At 40.4% G+C, this 12,716-nt stretch overlaps 1 protein-coding gene across 5 annotated transcripts in view; it reads left to right on the forward strand.

The window, feature by feature from the left end:
• Positions 1-12,716, forward strand: part of ubap2a (ubiquitin associated protein 2a) — a 114,272-nt gene that overhangs the window by 61,342 nt on the left and 40,214 nt on the right. For all 5 annotated transcript variants that reach the window (XM_072572817.1, XM_072572827.1, XM_072572835.1 and 2 more), the window contains exons 14-17: positions 1,824-1,990; positions 2,587-2,776; positions 5,444-5,474; positions 12,112-12,289. In XM_072572817.1, coding sequence (XP_072428918.1) covers positions 1,824-1,990; positions 2,587-2,776; positions 5,444-5,474; positions 12,112-12,289 — 566 coding nt within the window. The remainder of the gene's footprint in view (positions 1-1,823; positions 1,991-2,586; positions 2,777-5,443; positions 5,475-12,111; positions 12,290-12,716) is intronic.

The raw sequence follows: 12,716 nt of genomic DNA on the forward strand, positions 1-12,716 counted from the left end.
TATTACATGAGCCAATTTTAATGCTACATATCCTAACCATTCTTTTGGTACTCTGCTTGAAGAAGTTTCAGCCATCTGCATCTAGTTCTATACTCATGGCATTCTTCTCCCTTCCTTCTATACTTGTCAAGCTTTTGCTTAAACACCTCTATAATGTTCACTACTTCAACCGCTCCCTGTCACAATTAGTTCCACATTTTTAGCATGTCTTTTATTTGTCTGTAATTTGAATCGGAGAATAATGGTTTGCAGTTGAGAAATTATTTTAAGTGCAGGAAGTCTTCACATCAACAGCATTCTTGATCATCCATCTGCTCCATGTTTTTGCCCTTTTGTCATGGCACACAAGATATCCCTTCATAGTGATGTTTAAAAAGTGAGAAGGCTGATGCCTAACAATGTGGTTGAATGCTTTGATGTAAACCACTACTTTTGAGTAACTTGAGCGATGACTGCATTGAGTTTGGAGGTTATGTTTGGGGTTTTGCCAGTCAAGCTAATATGCTTTCCAAGTCCCAACACTTTTCAAATTGTCTTTCCAGAATGCATCTTAACAGTGAAGGTTTGAGGCCAGTATGTTATTTTGTAATCAGTGTGCCTGGAACAATTGATGCTTTTTCATATGTGGGCGGCACGGTGGCACAGTGGTTAGCACTGTTGCCTCACAGTGCCAGAGACCCGGGTTCAATTCCCACCTCAGGCGACTGACTGTGTGGAGTTTGCACATTCTCCCCGTGTCTGCGTGGGTTTCCTCCCGGGTGCTCCGGTTTCCTCCCACAGCCCAAAGATGTGCAGGGCAGGTGAATTGGCCATGCTAAATTGTCCGTAGTGTTAGGTAAGGGGTAGATGTAGGGGTATGGGTGGGGCGCTTTTGCGCTTCGGTGGGGCGGTGTCGACTTGTTGGGCTGAAGGGCCTGTTTCCACACTGGAAGTAATCTAATCTAAAAAATATCCATAATGATCCACATGTAGCTCCTGATCATTGTGTATTGGCATGTAGCAAATCTGAAGGGCAAGTTTTCAATAATCAAAACTGAACCTAAAGTGCTTGGTATACAGCAAATTGGTCAACATCTGTGATAAGTATGTACTTTGCACTTTCGGTAATCTGGCTTCTCTCATGGGCCTTCTGCTTTTAATATAAAAGAGCAGTTTGGAGTAGATCTTCATCTTCATCTAGTTTTTAGTAGATCAAGACATACGAGGATTCAGTATATAGAAATGTGGTGTTGAGAATATATTTAGCTATGGATTCTTCTTTGGACTTCATTAGTCTTTCTGGTCAAAGTTACTATTAAGCTGCAAAGTATCAGTTTGACTTTGATTCTGGTTAATATTCAAATATATTTATACAGATCTTTAAAGTAGTGGACCAGAATGTAGTCTCCTCTCAACATTGTTTTGATTTAACCTTGTCTCCTAACATTCAGCATTTTAATTCCAAAATAGACAAATGTATGAAGTAAGGACCTGAATAAAATAGAATTTATTGTGATCTCCATGCAAGATCAGATGATTTGCCTTCTGTAGATGATTCCTGACGGAGAGTTGTGTATGAGGTTTGAAGATTGTTCCTATAATCACTTGATGTCTCTTTTTCTCTCCACCCCTCTGCCTCAAAAAGCACACATGCAGGTATACGCATGTGCGCACATGTCCATATCTTGTTTCCTTCCACAGACCCCATCCCATAAGTGGTATTCTGTGGGGGTTCGGCTCTGTGTTCAGCATGAATTGTCAACGTTACAGTTGCTGACCATAGGAATGTCATCTTTTGATCTCAAGCACTTAAAAAAAAAACTCCACATTTTCTTTCCATTTAGATTCCTGCATCTGCTGTTGAAATGCCAGGATCAATTAATGTCTCCGAATTGAATGTTCAATTTGGAGCCTTAGAGTTTGGATCAGAGCCATCTCTGTCTGAATTTGGAACAGGAAGCAAGGAAACCATCAACCAGGCACAAAATCACTTGTTCTCAAGTTCTGTAAGGTAAAAACAAATTTTGTCCTCCAGCCTTCACCCATAGTGGTCTGCAGTGTCAGCTTTGCTAACAAATAACTAGACTTTAAAAAGTGCAAGTTACTTAGCTACTGAATGCAGCTGTTATCAGTGCTCTCTAACAGATTTGCTGAGGCCCAAGGTATTACCTTGGTGTTTTAAGGTGGGATAAATATAGAAGAGCAATAGGGAGAAAGTGATATTTCAAAAGAAAAATGCAAAATTGTTTTTGGTAATGCTCCTTGAATAGCAATGAATTGCAATTGTTTGACTGTAAGGAATTTCTGTTTCTGAAAACAGGTTCTGAAATCTTTTTGTTTTGTACTCATGAGGGCAAACAACTGTTCTATTTTAAAGGGATCAAAAAGTTGTGTGTTGCCATGGAGAATGCAAGTAATCAATGTATTAAAAATTTATTGATCCCTTGGAAATTTTAAGTGCAAGAAAAAGATTCAGCAAACTACCTTTTTCAGCAAGTGAATTGATAAAATATTTATCATTGATTTATCCTTTTAGGCATGGACACATTTATGCAAGCTTATCTTCAGTAGCTAATGTGTAGCATTAAATTTTATTCTATAATGTAGTGATTCGATGTCACAGTTTTTGTCGATATCGAGTGCAGTTCAAGAATCAACAGATCAATCTTCCATCAGCTCTTGCAGCTCAACAATTGCTCAGGTTACTTCAGTGACTTCAACAGTTGATCAGAGTTCAGTGCATGGAATACCTTACCAGAACTCCCTTGGTGCATCTCAAAAGGAAGCTTCCTCACAGGTGACTGAAACTTTTTTGAAATAAAAGTTTTTATTCATATTTTCTAAGAAGTGTTAAGCTTATGGTTGAGGAGAGAAATATCTTTGGGATGGGGAAGGTGAGGGTGTGGACATGAAGCTGGCTTGTACCTTTCATGCATTGTGGGAAGTTACATAGTGGTTTCCTGTGATATCGCTCTGAGTAGACTGTGATATAGCACTGGTAATCAAACCTCCTTAGTTTTGCGTGGCTTGTGAAGGAATAATGTGAGCGTTTTAATTTGACCACCCAAATAATCAGTTTCTCATAGTTCTTATCCAGGACAGAGGTTCCTTCAATAAACTATTTTTTAAAAAATGCTTAAAGCAACATGTTCTACCATTCATAAGAAGTGGAAAAACTGGCTATCAATTAAGCTATCCAAATACATGCATTCACATAAACAGATAAGCCATTACAAATCTGGAGAGATGTGGGTTTTGAAGAGCAGGTAAATGGGGAAACACACTCAATGGGCCGAGCATCCAAATTCAACGGATTTTGAAGTGCAAAGAGGTCCAGTTGATTTTCCTGTCAGACACTGACATGCTGACCACTAGAGAATCGATGAGATCTTCAAGCCAGACTTCAGTTCAGGTAGGAGGTTGGTTAGATCATGGTTTTTGAATGAAAGTAAAAGTTTGAGCAAATTAAAGATACTGACTTCTGGACCTGATTTCTCAGGTTCCCAGAAGATGCAGTCTGTAATTTGTCATGCTGTAAGCTTTTCTTTTCGGGAGCAATCTTGCTGTTTTTTAGGTGTGTACTGAAACTGCAGTTTGAGTTGAGAGGCTATTGCTGGGCCACCTTGAGCACTGGCCCTCCGAAATCAGTCTGTCCATAATGAAAACAATAAAATGCATTTTTTTATCTCTAAAAGCATTGCTTGTCTGCTATTCAAGGTTACTTGCAATTAAACAGCAGATGCTTAAGAACCCACATTAAACTTTCAACTTCAGTAATTACTGCTGAACGTAATCCCAAGAAATCATGCATCCTTCAAACCCTTTTAAATCTATTACGTCTAAACCATTCCTTATTCAAATTCCTCATAGTTCTTTGTAATAAAAAAAATTCCCAACACTTAGACAAGCTTGAAATGACAACTATACCACCCCATGCAGTGTCCTCAGCCAAAGTTACATTCAGTCTTGTTGGGAAGATGCTACAGGAGGTGGAACCATAAATGGGCTAGGAAACACCGACAAGTCAAAACAAATAGTGAGCAAGGTCAACCCTTCAAGGCAAATATGCTCTAAAATGAGAAGCAAGTTCTGACTTGAAAATATGTTGCCCTTTCTTCACTGTCACTTGGTCAAAATTCTGCAAATTCCTCCCTAACAGCATTTTAAATCTGTCTAGAGTACATGATCTACTGCGTTGACTTCAATCCATCGCCTTCTGAAGGCCAGCTACAGGCAGGCAATTGATGTTTGCCAGTCAGTGATATTTCTGCTCCCTGAATATAAAAATAAGTTGGATGGGTATTGAATGCTCCTTACGTACCTAGATGGAATCAGCTCCAAGAACACATGCTGAACATCATGCAAGGCAAAATAGTCTGCTCCATTGGCACCCCATTCAAGGTTCAACCTTGACTCCCATTGCTGCATGGTACATGCTGCAGACACTATCTCCAAGGTGCAGTGCAGCAACTCACCAATGCTGCTGTGATAACACTTCCCAAACCTTACAAACTCTACCAGCTTGAAGGACAAGGGCAGCAGATGTATGGTGATGCCATCACGTAAAGGTATTGCTGTGTAAGCTACATCATCAAAAGCTGTGTCAAAACTCCCTATCAGCAAAGATGTTCATAAAATTTCAAGACTTAATTGCTTAAGGAAGCTCACTGCCACCAGCTTGAGGCCATTTGGGATGGGTAATAAGTGCAAAGTTAGCCAGTGACCCCTACAACCCAAGAATGCTATTTAGAAGGATTACTTTGGTAACCTGTTTTTCAATTAGACTTGGTCTAGCTGGATTCGCCCTTCCATTTTCACCAGCAATTTGCAATATGGTCAGTTAACAAGCTGGCAAATCATACAACTGTTGACTTGGCACTAACTTCATTTGTTTGATTTTCTTTTTCTTTGTTTGCAAATGGAGTGTACTCTGGTTCTGAATTAAACTCCTACGAATATTCATGGTGAGGTGGGGGATCTGTTAGCCAGCTGTCTAACCAACTGAGCTTGCATTACTGACTGCCAATGGTATGGGTTCAGATCAGACACCTGCTGAGGTTGTAATGTAAGACTCTTCCCCCTCAACCTTCCCTTGCCAAGGCACGGTGACCTTTCGGTTAAGCTATTAGCTCATGTCTATGTCTTTGCTTTCCCCATCGCACACTGCCCATCTACCTCCCTGTACCCCACTTCAAATTTGCATTGTTTTCACAGTTGTGCTTAAAGACAATGTTTTTTGAATAGCAGCTCTATGAAGCTTAATTCTTAACTGCTTTGTGAAGTCAAATTGAAACCTATTTGATCTTTTCTGTAGCTTCAATGATCCATAACAGTTTTCTCTTTTTGAAAGTTAAGTGGCAGCATCTAGTGTTTTGCTTTCCCTTCAGATGAACAGCAAATAGTTGGTTCCGTGATCTAAGATTTGTGTACAAAATGAATCAAGCAGTTATCTTTTTGTTTACAGATTGGTCTTGGAACACAGCAGGCACTCGAAGGTGAGTGTTGAAGTCATTAATGTTAATGCATAACATTGTAATATTTCCTGTTTTGGTTTTACTGTGTGTAGGATGGTAGTTCAAAATTTCTTGTTAGCTTTAGCCTCTTAAATGAGACCTTGAACAATACTTTCTCTTCACTTTTGCAGGGTTTGTAAAATTGTCACTTCTGTTAGCCCATGTTGTATATTTGAATAAGATAACCTTTTAGATCACATTTAAAACATTGCAAGTGCACTTTTAATAAATACGTGTATCAAATTTAACATTCTCCTATCTTTGGGCAATGATTTTCTGTGTAAGCATTTTCACAGCTTGGATTTGGTGCTCTTATTTAAGTCAGCAAAGGTAGGCTTCCAGAATTAAGCTGTGTATGAGAGGGAGATGACCATTCTAATGCCACATTTAAACAGTAGAGTGCACATGTGGAGGTTTGTAATTTGAGTAAATACAATTTTTCACTAAGAAACATAGCCAGATCTTACCATTTTAAGGCTGTAGTTTTTCGTCAATATTATTACTACCAGGGACTTGGAGGCAGCAACAGGGCTGTGTGGGAGGATACCAAGCAGGTGAGTACACTTGCCAGGGACTCTGAGGTAGTTCTTTTATAGCGTGACAGTTGTGCTCCTGTGCAGTGCCGTATTATAGAAACATAATGCTTTAGAAACAGTGCTTAAAGTCTTGGTGATGTAATTGTGTTATAGCCAACTAGTTTTAAAAGTTTGCGCTTTAGAAATACTGTTGCCAATTCATCAATTGCATTACAGCAAATTGGCATTAATGAAGTCCAAGTTATAGCAGAACGACCTGTTTGTAATTTTTATTAATGACTTAGATGAGGGAGTCGAAGGGTGGGTCAGTAAATTTGCAGATGATACAAAGATAGGTGGAGTTGTGGACAGTGAGGAGGGCTGTTGTCGGCTGCAGAGGGACTTAGATATGATGCAGAGCTGGGCTGAGGAGTGGCAGATGGAGTTCAACCCTGCCAAGTGTGAGGTTGTCCATTTTGGAAGAACAAATAAGAATGCGGAATACAGGGTTAATGGTAGGGTTCTTGGTCAGGTGGAGGAACAGAGGGATCTTGGGGTCAATGTACATAGATCTTTGAAGGTTGCCACTCAGGTGGATAGAGTTTGTAAGAAGGCCTATGGAGTATTATCGTTCATTAGCAGAGGGATTGAATTCAAGAGTCGTGAGGTGATGTTGCAGCTGTACAGGACTTTGGTTAGGCCACATTTGGAGTACTGTGTGCAGTTCTGGTCGCCTCACTTTAGGAAAGATGTGGAAGCTTTGGAGAGGGTGCAGAGAAGATTTACCAGGATGTTGCCTGGAATGGAGAGTAGGTCGTACGAGGATAGGTTGAGAGTTCTCGGCCTTTTCTCGTTGGAACGGCGAAGGATGAGGGGTGACTTGATAGAGGTTTATAAGATGATCAGAGGAATAGATAGAGTAGACAGTCAGAAACTTTTTCCCCGGGTACAACAGAGTGTTACAAGGGGACATAAATTTAAGGTGAAGGGTGGAAGGTATAGGGGAGATGTCAGGGGTGGGTTCTTTACCACTCCCACGGGCAGCGCATTCCATTCCCCCACCACTCTCTGGGTAGAGTCAGAATCATTGGCGACCTTTAAGCGGCATTTGGATAGGTACATGGATGGGTGCTTAATCTAGGATAGAAGTTCGGTACAACATCGTGGGCCGAAGGGCCTGTTCTGTGCTGTATTGTTCTATGACCTGTAGTTCGATTCGCTGCTCAAACAGCCGTACTGAATTAGGGGAAGTACATCAGTGATGTCACAAGAAAGAGTCACTGTTAATTAGCTGGTAAGGAACAACCATTTCCAGTAAACTGGAAAAGTATGTTTAAGAATTAATTCAAGTACCAGGGATGAGAAAATGTCGGAGCTAGTAGAATAGTGGGATAAATGTGATTAAATAGGCCAAAGTATAATAAGGGAATGGGATTATGTTTAAGAGTGACTATTAGAAAAGTTAGCAAAAGTAAGTTCAAGTTTTAAGTAGTGAGGCCAACCAAGTGGAACGTGTGACCTGTCATTTGCGAAGTTGTGGACCTGACTGGCATCCTAGCTGACTATATTTGTGGAAAAAGCTTCCTCTTGCAGAAATTGGAGCTTAGGGTTTTGAAGCTTAAGTGGCGGCTAGAGTCACTTTGGCACATCGGCAAGTCTGTCTTGTGGTTAGTGTATTTAGAGCGCAGCTTAGCATGTCTGGGAAAGCACTGAGAAACAGTCACAATGATCCAGATTCTCTTACCCTCCCTTCTGCACCAAATCTTGAGCCACTCCTTCTTTTGCTCTAATCTCCTATTTTTGTACAAGCCATCAACTGGCACTGGGAATCCGTGAAAAAACATAGATGCAAGCCCTATCATGTTGAGGGCAACAAGTAACTGCCAAGCTATTCTAATCCCTGCTACTTGCACTTGGTCCATTTCCTACTGTGCCCTGACATTTTAAGTGCTTGACCAGATGCTGCTTAAATGTTGCAAGAATGCATGCCTCCAGCCTTACTTGGGCAGCATATTCTGTAGTTCTCCCATCCTTTGAGTGAAAGTATTTTCTTCTAATTCCTCTAAACCCCCCCAGTTGCTCCTCACATTTTAAACTTTCAGTTGCTGGTCTTACTCGTCTTAGATACTGGTAAAAGATTCTCTTGAACTGTTTTGTATCCCTAAATCAGATCTCCTCTCTGTCTCCTCTGCTCCAGGCAGGACAAAAAACAGCCTATTCAGTCTCTGAAGATTTCTAACTTTGAGTTAAAAGTCACACAACACCAGGTTATAGTCCAACAGGTTTATTTGGAAGCACACTAGCTTTCAGAGCGATGCTTCTTCATCAAGTGACGGAGCGTCGCTCTGAAAGCTAGTGTGCTTCCAATTAAACCTGTTGGACTATAACCTGGTGTTGTGTGACTTTTAACTTTGTACACCCCAGTCCAACACTGGCATCTCCAAATCATAACTTTTTGAGGTTATCCTTTTTTAATCTACTGCTTAGCTCCACGAATTTGTGATGCAAGACCTCATCCCTTCTGCCTATTGAACATTGGTACCAACATATATCAGAATCTCTAGCTTACCGCCACCTGCTCTGGGATGCCCTGCAGTGTATTTTTAGTGACGTCACTCATACTGGCTCCAGGGAGGCATTGTTGTCAACCTGGAATCATTTGTGTCTGTGCAAATGCCTCTGTTTCCATAACTAATGAATGCCCAATCACTATTGCTCCTGCTTTCATTTTCCTCCCCCTTTTATAGAGTCAAGCTGCTTGTGATGCCAAAGCTTGGCTCTGATTGCATTCCCTAGAACCAGCACCAAATCATCCTCCAAAATCATAAACCAATTTGTGAGCAGAATACACTACCTTCCTGTTCCTCTTTGGTATTCACCCATTTCTTTGTCCTCAATTTCTTGAGCTGCAGTTGACCCCTCAACATTCTTGCAAGTGTGTTACTAAGTGTTCGGGAGAAGCTTGAACTAGTTTGGCAGGGGGAGGGGATACAAAGCATACTATAATTAAGAAATCAAGACTGGATTTCAGTCCTGTTGAGTTTTGGGGATTAAGGCAAGGCTGGTGACCTCTAATAGAATTATAAATCAAGACATGACAAGGGCATGGCTTGATGTGTAGTGATATTGTTGTCATCACATGTTAAGGTAGAGGCAACTCATATTCTGGGGTATAGGATTTTCAGGCTAGGTGGTAAGGTGAAAAAGAGGGGCTGGTGTTGCGTTAGAGTTCACTTATTGCAGTAAGGAGTGACAAATCTTGAAAGGGTATGTAAGTTAGGCTTTGTGGGTAGAGCTTAGGAATACATAAAAGGGGGCAGTCACATTGCTAGGAGTGTATAATAGACCCAGACGTAGTCTCAGGCAGTGGAGGAACAAATACATGTTGACAATTCACCTAAAGTGTGTAAAATAATAGGGAAACCGTGAGGCCATTTCATCTGCTCCAACATCGCATTTTGATTATTTCAAGTAAAAGGTTGAGAGAGGGAGCATTTCTTTAATATATCCAAGAGAATGTTTGATATCAGCACAAAGAAGGTTCAAGAAGGAACTGTGCAGTGCTGAACTTAATTCTAGGGTGCGAACCTGGACAGGTGGTAATGAGGTGGCAATGAGGAAACATTGTGGTAGTATTGACCATAGTGAGATTCAAATTATGGAAAAGGGAAAAATAAAGGATAGCTTGCAAAAAAAAGTTTTGGATAACAGGCAAGTTTTATTAAAATAATTATAGCATCTGACCAGAGTATATAAATTACAGGGGAGAACTTAGGAAAGCAATTAGGATAGCTAAGAGTGGCATGAAAATATTTGTATGCCAGATGACCGCTATAAAATTAGGTAGAATCCTAGAAGTATATGGACAGTAAAAAGATAACCAGGGAAGAGAATAATGCTCATTGGGGATCAAGGAGGTAATCTTTGCCAAGACTGGAGGATGTTGGCTAGGTGTTAAACAAGTACTTCACATCTGTCTTTGTTTTGGAAAAGAAATTTGTAGGTACAGAATTCAAAGGGGGCTAAAATTCTTAAATAGATTGACATTGAGAGTGAAGAGGTACTGGTGATTTTGTGCATAATTCCAAGTTCCAGTTATACCAGAGGTTATTGTCGAAGGTAAGGAGAAAATTAAAAGGGTTCTGATGAAACATTTAATTCCTTCCTGGCAACAGTGAAGGACTGGAGGACTGCTAATGTGGTTCTACTTATCAAGAAAGATGGTAGAGATGGAGTAGAGAATTACAGATTAGTGAGTCTCTTCTCAGTAGTAGGAAAACAATTGGAGAAAATTCTGAAGCAGAACTAATCTCCATTTGAAAAAGCAAGTTTTGTTCAGGGATGGCCAGCATAGTTCATCAGAGAGGATGATTGTCTTCTGAGTAAAGGCTAAATAGGTTGGAACTCTCTTTGCTTGTGTTTAGAAGCATGAGACATGATCTCATTGAAACATTGGATTCTTAAGAATTTGACAGGTTAAATATTGAGAACATTTCCTCCTCATGGGAGAGTTGAGGACCAAATGGTAGAAAGCTAATTTAGGACTGAGATGAAGAGGAATTTCTGAGTTGTTTCTTCCTACAGTTCTGTGGTAAAGCGTTCTAGGGCCCTGTTGTATATTTAAGGCTGATCAAAATCCATTTAGATACTTTAAGTTTTTCAATGACACTAAGGTTGGCTGGGTGGCTAATGGTGAGGAAGAAGGTCTTGAGTTACAGGAACATGAGTGGTCGATGGGTAGGTGAGTCAGATGGAATTTAGTCCTGATAAATGTGAGGTGATGTGCTTTTGAAGAAGTAACAAGATGGAGGGCCCATTGACTGGCAGGATAGTAGGGAGCTCAGATCTTGGCCTGTTTGGTCACAGATCTCTGAAGGGAGCAGGGCAGGTTAAGGCATATGGAACACTTGCCTTTATCCCTTATCAGTTTTGACATAGATTATAAGGGCAGGGATGCTATTTTGGAGCTGTACAAAACTTTGGTTAGACTGCGGCTGGAGTACTACTTGCAGTTCTGGTCGTCTTCTCATTTGAAGAGAGGTGATTGCGTTGGAGTTGTGGAGGTGGTTAAACAGGATGTAATTGGGTTGTAGCATTTTAGCTACGAAGAGCGGCTGAATAGGCATGGGTTGTTTTGTTTAGAGCAGTGAAGTCTGAGTGGAAACCTGATTGAGGGGCATGGACAGGCTAGATTGGAAGCAGCTGTTCCCTTTAATTGAAGAGTCAAGAAGGCATAATTTTAAGGTGAAGATAGCAGGGTTTGCGAAAACTATTTTCCACCCACAGTGTGTTGGGAATCTGGTATGCACCTGGAAATGTCTTTTCACTCTGGGATGTGGGCATCTTGAGCTAGACCATAATTATGATCCATCCCTAGTTGTCCAGGGCGCAGTTAAGAGTCAACAACATTACTATGGGTCTGAAGTCACATTTTTGGGTGCCAAAGACACTCTTACCTAGCTTGTAGGCACTGTATTACTAGGGTTTGAAAAACTTAAACTCCCAATTTTATGAAAATACATGTTGCTTGTAATTTTCAGTTTTTAATAAAGGTCACATATCTTATAGCTACAGTAAATTATCTAGTCAGATTGAGTTTATTTGTTTTGCTTGTTATTGACCAATTAGAGTAATTGAAGTTAGTGCAGAAGGAGGCTATTTAACCCATTGTGCTTGCTCCTGCTCTATTACTTATACTAGTTGCTTCTTCCCTGCTCTCTTTCTCTTCCACCCACCCCCAAAACCCCCAACCCATTACTTGCATACGCTGTCCAAACAATCATCCAATGCCTGACTTGAACCTCCCTCTACATTTCCTAGGCTGTGCATTCCATACCATAACTACCTGTTATGAATGTATTATTCTCCCAAGGTCCTTGCCTCGTTTGCATATAACTTTGAAATTGTCATATTGGGACATTTAACATTGTTTCAACATAATTGTGTCTGATTTAATCTTTTGTTCTGTGTCTATTCATTTTAAAATGTCAGCCATTTTATTGCTTATTAGAACTGTTTTGGGGTTACATTTATTTTCATGTTTGTGAAGCAACTTGTAATTGCAAACATAAAATATTACAGATGTTAACTTTTTCCTCACCCAGCCACAATTTGTCCCAATGTGAAATCCGCTGAATCTCCATCTTTGTCAAGTGTGAATTCACTATCTACTGGAGTGTCAACTGCTTCTCTTCTGCCTACAGTATCTCAACATTCTGCTAGCTTGTCCAGTTTGAACCAGGCCATCGAATTGCCCAGCAGCTCCATTTCGCAACTTAGCACGTGGGTATCTGACCAGTTGTTAATTCTTGCTTGGAAAGCTGGTTTACATTGATAAAATGAAAGAAAATGCAATGCTTAGGAAGGATTGGGGGAAGATGAATGGGGAGGGGAGTGAATGAAATGCTGTTTAGAGTGGTGCGTCACAAATAAGGAGAAAATTAAATTAAACTTTCTGTTATCTGCTAGAGGTTACATATTGATTAGGCAGAATCCAGGAAAATGCTTTTCTAGTTAGTTTTGTTCCAACTTGTGCCACTAGCTTGCACCTGCCTAATTGTACATGAATTGGAGATCCATACCTCAATTTAACCATTACCTGTTACCTTTTTCCATTTGGCCTCTAGTGTTCCTGCCAGACTCTACTGGATGATTTTAACGCATCATTCATAGTGTGAGGGCTTGGCCTAACCTTAACCTTAATCTGGGG

The sequence above is a fragment of the Chiloscyllium punctatum genome, chromosome 1 (genome assembly GCF_047496795.1).
Source record: "Chiloscyllium punctatum isolate Juve2018m chromosome 1, sChiPun1.3, whole genome shotgun sequence".
Taxonomy (NCBI): domain Eukaryota; kingdom Metazoa; phylum Chordata; class Chondrichthyes; order Orectolobiformes; family Hemiscylliidae; genus Chiloscyllium; species Chiloscyllium punctatum.